The sequence below is a fragment of the Notothenia coriiceps genome, unplaced genomic scaffold, assembly GCF_000735185.1.
Source record: "Notothenia coriiceps isolate Sejong01 unplaced genomic scaffold, NC01 NC01_scaffold00022890, whole genome shotgun sequence".
NCBI lineage: Eukaryota > Metazoa > Chordata > Actinopteri > Perciformes > Nototheniidae > Notothenia > Notothenia coriiceps.
The window spans coordinates 435,684-453,589 of record NW_011355591.1 but is presented as its reverse complement, the minus strand read 5'-3'; the positions used below and the strand labels follow the sequence as shown (position 1 = coordinate 453,589).

At 40.4% G+C, this 17,906-nt stretch overlaps 2 protein-coding genes across 2 annotated transcripts in view; one reads left to right on the top strand and one right to left on the bottom strand.

Annotated features, from left to right (window-relative positions):
• Positions 1–5,819, top strand: part of rif1 (replication timing regulatory factor 1) — a 25,001-nt gene extending 19,182 nt beyond the window's left edge. The window contains exons 10-16 of the mRNA XM_010781236.1: positions 89–3,163; positions 3,244–3,372; positions 3,465–3,551; positions 4,016–4,128; positions 4,210–4,360; positions 4,492–4,615; positions 4,998–5,819. Coding sequence (XP_010779538.1) covers positions 89–3,163; positions 3,244–3,372; positions 3,465–3,551; positions 4,016–4,128; positions 4,210–4,360; positions 4,492–4,615; positions 4,998–5,272 — 3,954 coding nt within the window. The 3' untranslated portion in view covers positions 5,273–5,819. The remainder of the gene's footprint in view (positions 1–88; positions 3,164–3,243; positions 3,373–3,464; positions 3,552–4,015; positions 4,129–4,209; positions 4,361–4,491; positions 4,616–4,997) is intronic.
• An 8,192-nt stretch (positions 5,820–14,011) lies between these two features.
• On the bottom strand, positions 14,012–17,287 carry LOC104954165 (interleukin-1 receptor type 2). The gene is made up of 6 exons (XM_010781235.1): positions 17,257–17,287; positions 16,857–16,952; positions 16,330–16,395; positions 16,088–16,223; positions 15,587–15,732; positions 14,012–14,530 (listed from the first exon to the last, which is right to left on the bottom strand). Exons 1-6 carry the CDS (start codon positions 17,285–17,287, stop codon positions 14,385–14,387), a joined length of 621 nt encoding a protein of 206 aa, XP_010779537.1. The 3' UTR covers positions 14,012–14,384.
• Positions 17,288–17,906: the final 619 nt, after the last annotated feature.

The following is a 17,906-nucleotide window of genomic DNA, read 5'->3' as shown; positions in this document are numbered from 1 at the left end:
CAACGCAAGCCGCCGTGTGTAGGAGCCGTTAGAAAAACTTCTATTTTGTCCTTTCCACACATATTTATTCATTCTTGGTTTCTTCCAGGTTCCTCAGGAAGATGTTGAAACAGAGGAAGACCATGAAGTTCTAACCAAAGACACTCAAGACTATGCCAGTCCGAAAGCGTTAGATGCTATGCCTGAAAACCATATTCAGGAAGATATGATTCCTGAGTCCAGAGATGTTTCTATGGAGGACGATACCATTAGTGATAGAGCAGAAGACTTGGAAATGCAGTCTAAAGAAGGCCCAAGTCCTGACATCTCTGGTTCTTCAGATTTGGTCTCTGGGACTCCTCAGAAACAAAACAGTCGCCGTCAGTCCTTCATCACTCTGGAGAAGTATGCTGAGGGGAAAGCTGGTAGTCCCAGCAGTACTTTCACAGGTCCCCTAATAAAGACCTCCGATAGCCAAGAACGCTCCAACGCCAGCAAAAAGTCGTCGTCTCAGGTTTCACAGACATCCACTAGTCCTGAGCCCCAAGGTTCCCAGTCCTCTCAGACAGGGAAAGTTAAATCGGCGAGTCCTGTGACTGACGCTTTTGAGTCCCCTGTAAGACCAAAAGACTCTAGAAAAAGAACTGAGCCAGTAAAGCTGACTGTGAGACTGGCCAGCAACCCAACAGAGGACGAAGACGTTATCCCCGACACCCAGACTGAAGGGGAGGACAAAGAAATTACAACAAGTACCTCGGCATCAGAGGAAACAATACCCTCATGCCAGGAAGAGGAATCTGATGCAGCTCTAGATGATTCTCGTTCTTCTCTGTCTGAGACTTCTCAAAGCGAACAAAGACGTTCTGGGCGCCCCAGAGTCAGACCTCTGCTGCCTGGAGAGAGCCCTGGGAAACATGAAGATAAAAACACGCTGCTGAAAAGGCGACGTTCTGGAGAGGAACCTAAAAGTGATTCTTCAAAGTCGAGCAGGCCAAAGACAAGAAGTACACAGGCTGCTGAGGAGGACAATGGCAGATTACGAACGAGGGCTCAGAGGGACAAGAGTGAGTCGAACCTAACCAACTCTAAGAGAAAAGCAAAGCAGAAGATGAAACTGTTCAACAATTCGGAGGACTTCCTTGAAGAACTTGAACCCAAAAGGCGAAGCACCAGAGACTCCAGCCAAACTGATTTGCTGGCTGATAACGAAAGTCAGTCACAGGGTAAGCAAAGGCGGAGGAGCAAAGCATCGATGGAGAAAATGGATTCGGCTGACGTTGTAGAACAGGCCGATGAGGAAAAGCCAAAGAAAGATTCTCAAATAATCACACCTTCCCCTCAAACTAGTGCCATACCCCAAGAGATGGAGATTGAAGAACAGACCAACAATGACATTGATTCTCAGACTGTACAAGATGGTGAAAAGCTAGAAAAAGACTTCGCTTCTCCTCAAATTCAGGGCCAATCCCAAGAGTCCGAGCTTATAGAAAAGCCCAACAATGAAAAGAAAGATTCTCAGATAGTCGCTTCTCCTTCAACTAATGACGAGTCCGGAGATACAACAAGCAAGACAGAGAAGTCGGTGAATGAATCGGAGGTTAAAGACCAACTTAAGACAAGGGAAGCCACAGATGATGACCTTACTCAAGGGGACTCTCAAGTGATCACCCCCTCATCTTCTGAAAGCCAGTCTCGGCGCAGATCCGGAAGAAGCAAGGCATCATCTGAGGCAACGGGGTCTGAAAGTAAAAGTGAGAATAAGGATCCATTAGAAAGGCGGAGCAGGTCTAATTCTCAGGCTTCACTGACAGCTGACGGTCAGCCGGAAGCCAAAAAGAGAGGTAGGCCCAGAAAAGTACAAGAGGATCCCTCAAAGTCGAGTCCTATCCCAACCCCAGAAAGTTCTCAGTCTTTAGATACCGCCAAGTCCTCCCAAGGCCTTGGACGCAAATACCTACGTAGAACTTTTGAAGTGTTACCAGTCGCCAGTACAGAGTCTGAAAGCCAAGAGGCCAAAGAAGATCCCCCAATGCCCAAAAAGAGGGGAAGGAAACCTCGACTGTCTCTTCCAAGTCCTCTCACCGTTGAATCTAAAGAAAGCCAAATTACTAACGACATGGTAAAAGGTGATTCTGATGCTTCTCAAAAGGCAGAATTACAAAGTGTAGAAGCTAAAGCAGACTTGGAGGATTTAGAGAAATCGCAGAATTCTGAATCGCTCCAGATAAACACTAAGGAGCAAGGTGACCCAGAATCACAGATGGAGGTTGATGCTGTTGACAACACAAAGGAGAGCCAATCGCTCACCGCTTCACCTCGCAAGGAGCAAACTCAAGTTACTGAGATGGCCTCTACACAGGAAGGGGACACTGGAGACTTGCCCTCTGCTGATATGCCTGAATCAGCTGGAATCAGTACTGAACAGAATCAAGAAGAGTTTCCATGTGACCCTTCTGTTGAGGACACAGTGGAGCCCTCTGATGAGTTGATAGAAAAACGCCAGGTCTCCGAGTCTTCAGAGGAGAAAGCTGCTGAGCCTAGTGAGGAAGTTGCAGAGAAACAAGAGGATGATTCAGATTCAATGGATCAAGAACCTCCAGGTCCAGCCGAGGAACCGGGTGTCGTTTCAGCCGAGGAACCGGGTGTCGTTTCAGCCGAGGAACCGGGTGTCGTTTCAGCCGAGGAACCGGGTGTCGTTGCAGCCGAGGAACCGGAGTTTGTTGCAGCCCAGGAACCGGAGTTCGTTACAGCCGAGGATCTGGATGTCGTTCCAGCGGAGGAAGAAGCTGAAGACTGTGACACTACTTTCGGTGAACAAGTCTCCACCAAGTGTCAAAATGTAATCGATGAAGAACAGTCCGCCTCCAGCAAAGAAGGCGAATCAACATACCAGCACACAGAGTACACCAGTGCAGAAAGCGCCATTTTAGAGCGTCAGTACGAAGAGGAATCTCGAGCCCTCCACAGTTTGAACGATGTTGTCGCAAATTTGGATGCTGCTCTGGCTCAAGTTTCTCCAGCGAAGCAGAAGGACCTGGAGGCTTTAATGGCGGCAGATCTCGGCCAAAGCCCCAGCAGCAGGACCAGAGGAACCTGGTCTCCTACAGCCTCCCCATCCACAAGTATCCTTAAGAAGGGTCTGAAGAGACCGCTCGAGGATGAGACTCCCTCACCCATTATCAAAGTAAGTGACAACACGCTGGTGAAATTTGAAAATGGAAAATTCAGTCAGTGAAAGTAACTTTTTTTATTTCCCATTTGCAGTCGAGGCGTGTGTCTTTTGCTAATCCGATCCATCATCAGGAAATTGCGGACGACATTGATCGTCGCAGCCCTGCGCTCAGAACCAGCTCCCCGAGAAGAAACAAAGGCAGCTGTATCCCTCAGCCAAAGGTATTAATGACGCGTTTGTTTTACTTCGCCTTTTATTGCTGTACCACATGAACCAAACTTCAATCCAATAACCCTCCTTCTCTTTATTCTAGTATGTCACGACTCCAACAAAGGGCCTGCTGTTCCTGAGTCCCAGAAATCTGCACAGTCCAGGCTACAAGAGCTCCAAGAAATGCCTGGTATGCTGCAAACGAAAACTTTACTTACTTGTAGCTATAATTTGACCTACACCAACTTGTAAGAGAAATATCTGGCTCTAAAAGGTGGATTTTGTGATATCCAAAACACTTTTAACAAATGTAACCCACTAGCTGTCTGTCCTATTATTGACATGCACTGAAATAAAATGTGCTGATTAAACACAGGCGTGGATCTGCTTGGCCTTAAACTAAGTTACTCGAACTAAGCTTCAAGGGTTTTAGCGATTGTCATTTTAATAACATTCCCACCTGCCTCCACTGTAATGTGTTAAGTCGTAATTGACGTCTCGACCTGTAAACAGACTATGATTTGTAAAATTGGTGAACTCCCCCTTTTTTAAATGAGCTGGATAATAATGTTCTGTGATGCATCATCTCAGCTGTTGGTTTACAGTTAGAAACGGTTGTCCTGATGGTAGATGCAAACTTGTTTGTTCCTCTAGATTTCCGAAATGAGCAAGGATCGTCCCGTCTCCAAAGACTGCATCTACCCTGCTCTGGTCGGCTGCTCGGCGCCAGTAGAAGCTGTGCTGCCGCAGATCTCCTCCAGCATGTGGTGAGTAAATATTTAACCTTTCTTAAATATATTGTTTTATCAGGTGCATCTGTTTGTAACTGCTGCCGTTTCTCCTCATAGGTCTCGGGGTTTCGGGCAGCTGGTTCGAGCCAGAAACATAAAAACTGTCGGCGACCTGAGCGCGCTCACTCCCGCGGAAATCAAGACTCTACCAATTCGCTCCCCGAAGATCTCCAACGTCAAAAAGGCGCTAAAGAACTACGAACAACAAGTAAGCCAGGGGACTCCAAAGTTGCAGAAGCATTGATGTCACGCTGCATAAATACAAACAATACCATTTTACAAAACAAACACATAAAGGTGTGATTCTTGTATTTGACCTTTTGGATTATTCTCTTCCAGCGTAAAGGACGAGGCTTTGATGAGTTGAAGAGTTTGGATGACTTGGAGATGATGACCTCTGAACTGGAGGAGACCAGTGCTCCTCAGAACCAGGATGAAGACGACAAGACCTCAGAGACGCTAGGTGTGTAAAAACTCTTTATCAAGTCGGTTTGTATTCATTTACTTCCGAGTAAATCGCCAGAACGCCGACACCTCCTCATCTCCACCTTTTCTTTTGTGTTGCCATAAGTTATTCTCTCTCCGTTGGTGCGCTGGGCTAATGCTAATAATGCTAATGCCAGCAAATAAAATGGCGGCTTCACAAAACCTTTCAGAGTTTTACGTGGCGTGGTTTGGAATCCGCCCAGCCAATCTAGTTCCGGATTTTTTTGGTGTGAACGCAACATTTCAAGAACTATCGGAACTATACTGGGAAAAGTACTCCGGTGTGAAAGCGCCTATTGAGTATTTATCAGAAGGTCAAACTAATGTTTAACTTTATAAACGTCCTCTTATTTTTGCAGCTACAGCGCTGATAGACGAGCCGATTCCTGCTGACGGTCCCATGGAGGAAGACTGCCCCAAAAACCTGACTCCTGACACACCTGCCGGAGAACACACACCTGCAGGACGGCTGCAGGCGGAGGTGGAGGCTCTGAGCTGCAGCATGACACCACAGGAACTTAATAACTGCTCCTCTCAGCAGCTAGTCCAGATCCACGATCAGTTATCGGGCATGATGAGGAGCGTCGTGGTCGAGCTGCAGACGCGAATCTGCGAAAAAGAAGACAAACGCTGACAGCAGATGTTGAAAAACACATAAAGACAGATCTATTTAAGCTTCAACAAGACTTAAATTGACAGATTTAACAAAGAAATATTTGATGCTTTTAACTCTGAATTCCTGGTCTCATCACATTGAATTTTCCATACTTAAAGTGTTTTTTTTAATAAATGCTAGCAGCACTTTTTTAGTATTTGTAGATTGGGCTGTTGGATAGTTTATAAAATGTTAGGAAGCACTCAAAGGGAAGCACAGTCACACTTTTTAAGCCACATTATTAATACTAGTGTCCACATGAATGGCTTCTTGCTCCTCTTAACTAATGTTTAAGTTGTGTACATATGCTACCCTCATTTACATTCATGGGCCTGTTTTTTAGGCTGTTTACAATTCAACCTATCGGTGCTCTTGTATATTTTGTAAAATGTTCTGTAATTTCAGTTGAATGTCTTTTTGCAGTTTTAAAGTCTTGAAGCAAGCTTTAGATGGTAGTAGACACTTCTGTCTTTTTTATTGAAGCATTTAAAACTCCAAATAAAAAAACTTATAATTTTAAGTTCAATAACATTAAGCTTTTTGTTTGATTTGAGAGAATGTTTATCAAAAGATCAGCAGACATACGGAGGGATATATAAGAAAGAAATTGAAGGTGACCCCAGCAGAGATGGGGTCATTACTAAAATGTAATATTACATATTACTTTAAAAAAAGTAATATATTACACTACTTCGTTACTCTCTACATAAAGTAACTCGTTACTTTACTCGCCGAGCACGTACGAACTGCGCATGCGTGATTGGCAATAACTGTCCTTACCAGCAGGCGGCGGTAGTGTGTATTCGTCATTCAAAACAGGCAACAACCGGAAGACAAGAAGAACAACAGTAGCTTCACTTTGCAGGTGTTTGTTGAGGTTTGACCGGTTTGACGTGGTGTTTACAGCAGTGGATAACAGCTTCTGGCCTGGACATATGTCCATATTTCCTGTTCGTCACATTCCTGTCTATTATTCGGACGAACTCAATAATGGGCATACCTCCACCCCTCGAAAGTTATCGCTGACTCAGCCATGTTTATGCAGCACTGCACGTGGAGATGTGGACGCGCAAGTCGCGCAGATTAGTACATATAAACCTGCGGCGGAAACCCCTCTTGTCTGTCAGTGTGGTTATGACTGATTTTTAGTAAGTAACGAAGTAACGCGTGTCGGGGCAATGTTAGTAACTGTAGTGTGATTACTGAATTATAAAAGTAGCGCGTTACACTACTCCGTTACCGACAAAAGTAATATTATTACACCCAACTCTGGACCCCAGACATTTTCAACATTGATTTACCAATACATTAAACTTTAAATGGGCCCTATTATGCGAACTTTCAGGTTTCATATTTATATTTTGTGCATCTACTGAGACATGTTTACATGCTTCTGGAGGGCTTGGGGATTTTAGCCTTTGCAGACCATTTACATGCAAAAAAACCTATTTAGCACAGGAAAGGAAAGGGAAAACCCCCAAAAGCATGTTAATAGGGCCTCTTTAAGAGTAAGGTTGCATTGACAGGTGTTTTGTTGAAGTGATATGATGTAGAAGTGCAAAAGAAGCATAACGAGATTCCATTCTTAGTGATTTAAATACAACTGATAGCCGACAAAATATTAGTTTTTTGTAAGTATAGTCTAATATTTAAACATGTTAGGCTTTATAGTCAAATTTAAGTCGGTATCTTCCAAGGATAGTTATATCATAACCTCTTTTTTGTCTATTTGAGGGATATACCTCATACAAAGACTCATTTTGGAACATTTCCTCTTGATTATACAAGAAATCTGAATTACAGTAAAAAAACATAGCATTTTGAAACTTGCTTTCTAATTGGCTTAAAGGTGGGGTAGGTAATTCCCTTCAGAAACAATTTTTTTTATATTCCATGGAATGCTCTTAACATCCCGATAGCAATGAATACATGAAATGCTTTGACAATAAATAAATTAAAAGATGTCATCTGTGGAAGCCGTAGCGCTGTAAAAAGCACGACCAATCATCTGAGCCGGCCCGGCCGAAATAACTGGATGGCCTACCTGCCTGTCAGCCTTCCATCTGTGCAAACACTTATCTCGTGCCCTCATTGGTCATGTGCGCGTTCGTGTGTGTTGGACGAGGGGCTCTGTAAGGAAGCGGCAGATTTCTTTCGGCTGCGTACTTTCAAATTCTAGCCCACTCGAGCTGGTTTCTCCATTCTTACCTACCCTACCTTTAACAGGACCACAAATATGCAGCCGATGGCACACAGTGTTACTTTAAAGGTTGGCTTTATAGTGAGGGAAAACTGAAATGCACCTTTGAGGTGGTGTTAGTCTGCAGGACATTATCTGAGAGGTAGGAATACAATTTAGAGGTATTTATACTTTACTTGAGTATTTCAATGTTTTGCTACTTTGTACTTCTACTCCACTGCAGTTCAGAGGTAAATAAGAGTACTTATACTACATGTATGTAATACCTTTAGTTACTTTACTAGTGGATTAATGATGTGAAATCTAATCAAGTGTTGAATCAGACTTTAGTTCCACCTGGAGTAAATCCACAAGCTACCCTGCAGTATACAAAGTCATTCAAACTAGCAGCACCTTTACCAGCTTTGAGAACACTTTCATGATCAATCATTATAAAACATACATATCATATATATTATTCTGAAATGGACCAATCTGCACAATACTACTTTACTGTTGATACTTTAAATATATTTTGCTGCCAATACTATTCTACTTTTACTTGAGTAACATTTTGAAAGCAGGACTTGTACTGGTAACAGCGTATTCCTACACTCTGGTACTAATACTTTTACTCAAATACAAGATCTGAGTACTGTGACATTAAATGTTACTTGTTTGACGCTTTAATCCAAAGCGATTTACATACATTCAATACTGTGGGCAATCCCCACAGGAGCAATTTGGGGTGAAGTGTCTTGCCCAGGGACACAACGACATGCTGACTGCAGTGTGACTCAAACTTGCTACCCCCGGATTCGATGTTCAGCGCACTAGTCACTGAGCCACAGCCTCCCTACTTCTTCCACCTCTGAGGTTTGGTATATCACTCTCTATGAATGGCTTACATACAGCAGGTGCCTCTAACATAATGTTGAAGGAAGTGTGTTCACACTGTGGTTGGCATTACACACACTTCCCTTAAACATGCAATGCTTAACGGTGTGTTGCTCAAAGCTATCTGAATCTGATCTATTCATGCTTTGGGTGGCAAGAGTAACTATTACAAAATTAGAAATTGAAAATTAAACACTTGATTAGCAAAATTGAGCAGATTATATTGACTCACCTAAGAGAAAGCGACACAGGTTAGGGAACAGAGACAGGAAGGAGTGAATCGTTTACACAGCAGCGCTCAGAGGAAACCTCAACCGTGCCCCTCGTGCTCAGACGGCTCTGACTCAACTCTGTCCCACCTCCAGATCACTCACAATGTTTTCATTGCTTCGGTCAAATATCTGCATACCTTCTTTTGCTTTTTGCAACACAACCTTCCCCTTCCTCTGACTACAATAACTTACCTCTAAATAAAACAGCCTTACCGAGCGGAAACCTTTATAACAACTTCTACTTAACTTTACAACCATGGTAGATCACCACACATCTAACAACAAAGTATAACACCTCTGTTGTGCAATATCACCTATCCGCCATATACTGTATATATATATCACTTTATATTTATTATTTGTACTGGCTGCTATCTCGTAGTTAGATGATTCAACTACTGAAATAATACCTGTCCAATATATACTTCCACTTTTACTTCTGTTACCTGGCTGCCATCACACTACTTCATACTAACGCATATTTAAAAATAAATGTTGTTACTGGTACTTTTTTTTGTGTGTTTTTGTAAATTGTAATTTGTGCAATTTCTTTTTTTATCTTTAATATGTTATGCATGCCTCTTAGTTTCTATTTTCTATTTTTGGCTCTTCACTTTTGCTGTAACAATGTACATTTCCCCTCTGTGGGACGAATAGAGTTATTCTGATTCTGATACTTTGAAGTAATAATTCAACAATGTAAGAAATTAGAAGATTTTCCTTTCTGCCGTGATATGCTATCCCAACCTTTGCAAGGAAAAAGTGTTGTGATGTTCCAAGCAACAAAGATTTCAACAAAATCCATTAAGTTATGTACAAAAAGGGGCTTATATTTTGAAAAATGACGATTAAATCTTCTTAAAAATCAATAAATGAGAACATTACCTAGTTTTCCGACACTTGATAAAAATAACCGTTATTTCAAGAATTGAAGAAACCAAAAGGCTGAAAGAGAGGATAATAATAATAATACATTTATTTTGTAAGCCCTTTTAAAGGTGTAGTAACAACTAAAAAAGAACAACAATTAAATAAAGTTAAAATCACATTAAAATCGAACAATTAAACAACAATCACACATTAAAAGCCAATTTGAAAGATGATCGACAGCGGAAAAGTTTTAACCATTTAAAATGTTATTCAGACCGATGGACAGTTCTTGAAAAACCACTTGACAGTGAAGTGCGGTGTGCAGAGGCGTACAGCCACACCTGGGCTTCCCCCTGAGCCATCCCCAGAACACAGGCTGTGAGTCACACCCCGCATCTCAAATCCCTGAGTAGATGTCACTGTTTCACCGCAGAAAAAACACGAGGTTAGGACGCACTTCCTAACGTCACTCACATGAAGTGCTTTGTTCTCATTTCGGTCTCGTAAAGCTTACGTTTTTTCAACCGTTGGAACTTCTTTGTGGTAAAGACTTCGGGCCACATGTGCTTATACTAAAAACAGAAGACGTTGAAAGTTTTTCCACTAAGTGGTTTTTCCCAGCACTTATTGAGTGCTTTATTTAGCGTGTCTGAGAAGTGCTTAATACCCTTATTTGAACACAGCAGTAGAAGTTGAAATATTTTTAATAAAATGGTTAAAGACTTTTATGAGTCAGGAAATTGTTGAAAATATCTCCATGGAGAAAAGCCATGACCGTGACAACAGAAAAAAAAGTGTTGAAAAGCTGAACGTAGGTGGCGAAAAAAAAATCTCCAGGTTCAATTTGAAATCTAAAAAGAGAGACTTGGCTTTTATAATTTGGAATTGAAAAACGCACGACAGAAAATATACGCTATAATCAAGTATTTATTGCAATAAAAATGACGTCAAAAAACCTTTCCTCTTAGGCAGCAAAAAGGAAAGATTGTGGAGAATACTAATACTAATGGAAGTGAATTGCTTAAACGATATGAAATGTTGGTGCATGATAGACAAGTTTAGCTAATCAAATCACAACAGAAAGCATCGCTTGGTAAAAACCAGCACCATCTATGCAAAGGCTTCACTTTACAATCATTAATAAACTTCAAATGTACTCATATATTTGCTTCTGATCCCAAATAGTACCACAAGAAGGTGTATTTTGGAGCACATTGATATTGTCATTGCTTTCAATATATGTAAGTTTGAACTGTGTGGGCATTTCCAGTAATAGCGTAGACTAGAAGGAATGTATACCCGGAAAAATTCCCTTTCCAGATCAATCATGAATTGTGATGCCAAAAATATAAGTAGTTATTAGAATAAGTAGATTAACCAATAACAAGCTGTGAAAAGATGGCAAATGCCTGCTTTGAATAGAGATAAGAAGTGTATTGTATCCGGGGAGATCTTTTTAGATGTGTTTATTAATCTGCCAATAACGTTTTCAGTACTCAATAATACTATAAAGTGTTAGCAATACATAAGAAAGTACGAATGTTCTGCTTTTCCTGGTCTTAAATTACAGTTAATTCAGTAATTGTACGTTTTTGACGTCTGCTCGGAAATAACAAGACATTTAATGACATCTCCTGAAGAGAGAGTTGCATTATGGGTTGTTTAAGCAAAGACTGCTGTCATCGATGAAGAGGAGCTCAAAAGGGAATTCTGAAAAGCTCATTGTCTATCAGGGACAAGCTACACAAATGTAAAAAATTCAAAGTCAACTTTAATGTACATTTTTCTATGTGTTTGTAAAGACAGAGAGATCGAAATAACTTTTCCAACAATCCCGAATACTGCAATCCCATGTGCCATTTAAGGGATGCTTTAAATGTATTACTTTCACAAATGCTAATCAGCGTTGTTTATTATACTCTAGATATATTCTGTGAGCAATTACTTTAGATTAGATGTGCCTAACCCTGCTCCAAAACCTGGGTTAAAGGGGGACATGTGCTCATTTAGAGGTTTGTTCTTGTATTTAAAGGCTTCTACTTGAAAATGTAAGAAACAACAACGTTATTTTTGTATTTACCCTCTGACTCAACAGTTGGTAAATCTCCGAAAAACACAATATTGTGTCAAATAGCAGGAGAGACGTACTGTATAAAGCATATCAATTGGAAAAAAGTGGCTTTGCAAATGTTTAATGGAGAAGAACATCTATTGAACATGTTTTAGGATTTGGCGAGAGCTCTGCAATAAGGTGGACTTTTCTACAGATGACTTGGAGCAAATTGTGCAATTGTGGGAAAAAGGTGAGCAAAGTGTCCTAAAGCAGTTCTGGTTCTTGTTTGTCCAAACAAAGTCCAGCGTTGTTGACATTCACTGAAGTATTGATCTCTAGATGTGAAGTAGGCAGTCCTGTAGCTACGTCACGGACAGAAATGCTGATGTCAGGGATTTTTTATCCTACAGTGTACAATAATCCACCCTCTGTGTTAATGTAGTTTTAAAGAGAGAACTCACCCGCCTGCTGTTGTTGAAGTCCTTCCTTAAAGGGTCACATGAAATCCTGTCAAAACATCTTTAAAAAGAGAAGACAAATCTTAGCTCAGATGTGTCCTCTCCAGCTTCGACTTCCTTTTTTTCTGGAGCCCTCAGCACATGTTGCAATTTCCTTTAAGGATCTTTTGAAAGCCAGCGTGTGTCCAAATGTCTTGAGCAATAACTGGGAGGAGAGCAGTCTGGATCCTGCATATGATTCACAACACACGCAGAGGTTTGACACAGAACAAGTTAGAAGTAATTCATTAAACAAAAACACATGTCTCTGCGTGCTACACTGTTCTTTCCTATGAATCCCATCCAGCATTTATTAATCCCATCTTTATGAGTTCAGCTTTTGCCAATACAGAAGCTTATGTTTTTTTGTTGTGTCATAGGAAGCGGCTTTATTTTAACACAGTCATTTTGAGACCTCTTGTGGCGGAACAGGGAAGCAACTTGAGATACATACCTGAAAATGAAATGATCAACCTATGCTTAACCAAAATAATATATCTAAGATTAGTAAAGTCAATACCAATGATCGATATCGCCTTTTAACAATTTCATGTAAATGGCGTATACTTATATATCACTTTATCAGGTCTTTTCGACCCCATTCATGTATAGCAGCACCACTTGCTCTAGGGAAGCTCACACACACACACACACACACACACACACACACACACACACACACACACACACACACACACACACACACACACACACACACACACACACACAGCCATCGGAAGCAACTCAGGGTTCAGTATCTTGCCCAAGGACACATCCACATGTTGACTGCACGGGCTGGGATCGAACCAACAATCTTCTGGTTTGAAAGATGAGCCACTGTCACCCCTGTAAATGATTCCTGCTTTATGTTTAAATGTATGTACGGTAAACTTTAAAAACTCTTATTGTGCACACTTCAAATGAGTAAACAGACGGATAATTGTATCAGAATTAATCTGTATATTATCCACATATATAAAAAGAGGTTTTCAAAAATGTGCAAATTAGTTCTCTCCATACAGTAAACACATGCTAAATTGTGCAGGTTTTCAAGTTGACGGAGAGCGTAAACCATTCTCTAATGCCTCTAAATTAAATATCAGATTGTGCAAAAGCCTTATTTAAGAACACTACAATGTCATCTTTAAATCATACTGTACATTTAAATAAGTAAGCTGCAAAAAGAGGATTCCACCCTTTACGAAGGTTATTTTATACGTGTGCCAACATGGTATTTATTTGATCAAACCTACATGAAAACACAGAGTGCTTTAAACACAATTACTGTATGAGGAAACAACTTTAAAGGATGATTAAACATGTAAATCATTCAATAGAGAACAACATCCGTTATTTAAGTAGCTTTTATACTTTAATAGTTTAAAATCGTAGCACCTTTTTGATATTTCCATTTTAATATTCATTATACATTTCCAATTCCAACAAATACTGGCTCACAACAAACAGAACAGTCAATCAACCCCATTACACAGTAAATAATGCATTATTTATTCAAAATAATTATAACATTATACTGTATATGCTTAACACTGAGTACTTCTTTTACAGCATAGTCAGATTTGGTATTTAATAGACATTTACAAATGTGAATACCTGAGAATACGTATTTCAAAATATACACACAATCATGTTTAAATAGTTACAGTCTCTGTATTTTTAAGGAGTGTCTGAATGACAAAAAAAAAGTTTAAATTCACATTGAATTGGTCGTGTTGAATACAGCAGAGTAGAAGCTTCTACCAAGTATTAAAGAGGTCATATTACGCTAATGTTCAGGTTCATATTTGTATTGTGTGTCTCTACTCTGACGTGTCTCCAAGCTTTAATGTTCAAAAAGCTCTTTATTGTTCTCATACTTCCTGGGCTGCAGCACCTCTTTTCACCCTCTGTCTGAAACCAGAGCCCAGTCTGCTCTGATTGGTTAGCTGGCCGGCTCTGTTGTGATTGGTCAACTGCTTAGAGATGTCCCGCCCCTTAGCCTATCACGTACAATGTGTTGGAGTCTGTTCAGTAGCAGACAAATGAGTCTGAGGCGTAAAATGCATAATAAGGCCTCTTTAACACTATATTAGAAGTTCTGCTGTGATTTTGAGTAGCATCAGTTTTATGGTTATGTATATATGTATATGTTATGTATAAAATGAAGTGCAGCCACTGGTTTAAAATATAATGTCCCTGCAGAAGGAGTGTAGATCACCAACAGGTGTCACTGCACGACATCACATGCACACAATGCATGCGATGTAATGTAACAGCGAACTCATCAAAGAGGGTCTTTTTGAGATTGTGGAGGTAGCGCGTGCTAAAAGGTGCTGTTCTGCCGAGCCAGGAAGTAATCCATCTTCTTTGTCCTTTTAGGTTTGAAGAGGACGTAAAGGAAGATGGAAACCACGGTCAGGAAGCAGGACGCGGCTACCACGGCGACGACCAGCCAGGTGAACGAGGAGTCTGCGGAGAGAGAGGTACATTAATGTTTCCACACAGATGAGGATCGTTTCTGTGTTATAACTTAGTTTGGCCATTCGTTATATGCTCATAACTCATTCATACATTTAGTTTATTAGTTTAATTTATTCGTTTATAGTGTCGTGGACAGTCCCCATTGATCAACTGTCACAACAAACTGTAAATAGGGCAGCTTTAGAAAAACATTGCTAATTTCCAGCTGTTGTTCCCGGCCAGATGATATAGACACCTTTTTTAAATCACAATCAACAGCATTAGTTATAAAGAAAGGATGAAAGACAAGAATCAAATGCAAACAACACACGTTAATATATATAAATGTATTTTTGTTTGATTTTGAGCTCATTAAATAAGTAAAGTTAGTGTGATCAGGGGCTGTTCAATATGTTTTTGTAATGAAGATGTATTTGTTTCCCTGGCACAAAAAGGGGGAATAAATAACGATTAAAACCATCAGCATCGGCCAAATTGTTCTTATAAATATCCGTATCGGCTCAGAAATGTGCATTTGGTGCATCCTTAGTTCTCATTTAAAACAACACTAATGGACAAAGGACAACATATATAAGATACTGCTTAGTATTTTCTCAATTTCAATACGTTTATCTTTGTAAGACTCCCTCTTTTACACACTCTATATACACACACACACAGGGTGTTTCTCAATGTCGAGGACGCTTCCTTGGTAGGGTCCTTCAGAAGCGAGGCAAGAATCCTTCCTAGCCTCGGAAAACAAAGAATGGTTGAACAGGTGTGCGTCATATGCGAGGCCCCGCCTTAAATGGAGCGTGATTTCCGCCAAAGATTTGGAAATTGGTCCGTGTGCAAAGCATTGTGGGGATTTTAAGACCGCGGAGGATACACATGTGAAGCCTCGAAATTTCCCGCAACGAAGGACGCCGGCCTCGGTAGAATTCCAAGTATGCAGGACATTGGAACAGTCCTTCGGCGGGACTTGATAACGTAGCATCCTTGAAATAGTGGCTCACACACAGACACACGCACGCACGCACGCACACACACACACACACAACTCACCCTCTAGTTGAAGCAGTGTGACCACTTCCTGTCTCCCTCCTTCGTTCTGAGCGACACATTTCAGCTCCGTGTTCACGTCTTCGTCCGTCACCGCTACGACAAGAAGCCTCAACTCAACCTGGCACACTTCAGACTCCCTGGTTACCCTGAGAGCATTGAGACAGACATACTTATTTTAAACATATATATACTGTGTATATGAGGTGGGTTACATGGGAAAACAATTATTAGCTTTTATCAGATCTACCTAGGCAAGATGTTCATACAACAACAATCCAGTATGAGTAGCTTTGAACAAGCATCACTCCTTTATAGTGTTTCGAGTATTTTTGTTTAGTAATATCTGAATTTGAATAATAAGCCCACTTCAACATTTTTGGTATGCATCCTAAAAAAAATTGTTTTCAAAGTGTTACACCTTTTTTTTTGCTTAGTACACACCTGTTCGACCTCATGTTTCAAATTGACTGAAAGTGTCTTCTAAAATTAAGCATAAATTACCTCCTTCCGCCCTGCAGAGCCCGTCCATCAAGGTACGAGGACTCCACTGATTGGCCGTTGACGAGCCATGTGACCACAGTGGACTCTGCTGTTTGACAGCCAGTGAGCACCTTACAGAACAGCTCCAGTCCTGAACCTACAGAAAGACAGATTACAACAATATTAGACCTTTGACGATCTTTTAATTAAAGCATTTAGCAAATATATGTATTATTACAACTAATTATATTTGTGACACTTACCGTGCAGACTTTCAAAAACAGTTCCATTCTTCGGCGAGACGATCACAGGCGGTCGAATCGCTGGAGCTGATTTGTAAGGGATCACATTAAATTATCAGATAGAGATAGATAGGTAGGTGGATGGATGGATGGATAGGTTGGTAGGTAGGTAGGTAGGTAGGTAGGTAGGTAGGTAGGTAGGTAGGTAGGTAGGTAGGTAGATAGATGGATAGATATGTTTGCGTTGCAGCAGCATAAAAAACAAGGCAATGTACATAAGAGAAATAAAGACACTAGAAATAAAAGAATCCAAAAATATTTCTGAAATATAAATAAAATAGCATTAAAAAGTTTAAAAATATACATGTGGAAATACAAATTTCCAGTAACAAAATATAATGCAGGTTATTACATATACATTAATTGTGCAATAAATGGATTATTCAATATTAAATTGAATATAAATGTAAAAGGTACAGTGGGAGTTTAAGTTTTTCTATTGTCCACTCAGGGTGATTTGTATTGCACAAAGTAAAACATTAACTTACTGTGAACAGTGCTGCTGCTGAGTATCTGTGGGTGAGAGGTGGAGGAGAGGTGGAGCAAAGTGGGGGAGGGGGTGCTGGGAGTTTCAGGATCTACACCTTTATACAAACAAACACATTAAGACACAGTGTGAACTTATGGAAACAAACAACTCTTGGAAATGACAGAACATTTACTTATATCACACAATAATAATAATTCATACCATGTAACTGTGTGCTTGTGCAATTTCTTCACATCAAAAGTAATATTGAGTTAGGCCAGTAGAGGGCAGGGTGTGCTAATAAATACTTTGATTATTTTTTACATTTCTATTTGTACTCACTCAATGTATAAACTTAAAACCCCCCAATATATTGTTTTGCTTTTTAATGAAATACATTTAAGTCCACAATTGTTTACTTGTATATTTATGGGAGCAGACATCAAACATGACAGGGGAGATAGAAACATTAATTAATTCACATATTGTAATAAAGATACCTATAATATGTGCAATAAAACAGAATGAAGCAGACATGTTTACTTTAATAAGCCAAACCATTGTAAGCGCTGGTGCATTAGTTTCAAATAAGCTAATTCATTAAGTGCATTAAAAAAAACACAAAAAATGTAAGTATTATTCTATATATTGGCTATGCTTTGTAAAGATTTCATAAATAGTTTTCAAAACCAAACATAGAAATGTTTCTGATGACAGCTCTGATTTACCCTGGTCAGTTCCGATGGTAAATAAGCTAAATTCATTAAGAGCTATTTAAAAAAAAGTATTATTCAGTGGAATGGGGCGAAGCCTGCGAGCTAGTTCAGGCAGTCAACTCGAGCACCAATGATACATTAACACGTGACGCGTCTCTCTTACAACCAACCAAACACATTCTCCTAAACATGGAGCTCTACTGAAGCTGCCAGGTCTTCCTGCCTCTGCCTCGCTGCTGCTGCTGCTGCTGTGTTCATGTTCCTGCGGCTGTGTTTCATGTTGCTGGTGCTCGCTTGCCCCACCACCACCCCAGCTTCCGCCCCAGCTTCCGCCCCAGCTTCCGCCCCAGCTT

What these genes read in the sequence shown, in the direction of transcription:
- LOC104954165 (XM_010781235.1), bottom strand. Translation starts at nt 17,287, where the DNA reads ATGTTTGATGTCTGCTCCCATAAATATACAA. An exon ending in TGTTTTTGAAAGTCTGCACG is followed by an intron (nt 16,224 to 16,329) that starts GTAAGTGTCACA and finishes GTCTTTCTGTAG; the next exon opens with GTTCAGGACTGGAGCTGTTC. An exon ending in CACACTGCTTCAACTAGAGG is followed by an intron (nt 14,531 to 15,586) that starts GTGAGTTGTGTG and finishes CTCTCTCCGCAG; the next exon opens with ACTCCTCGTTCACCTGGCTG.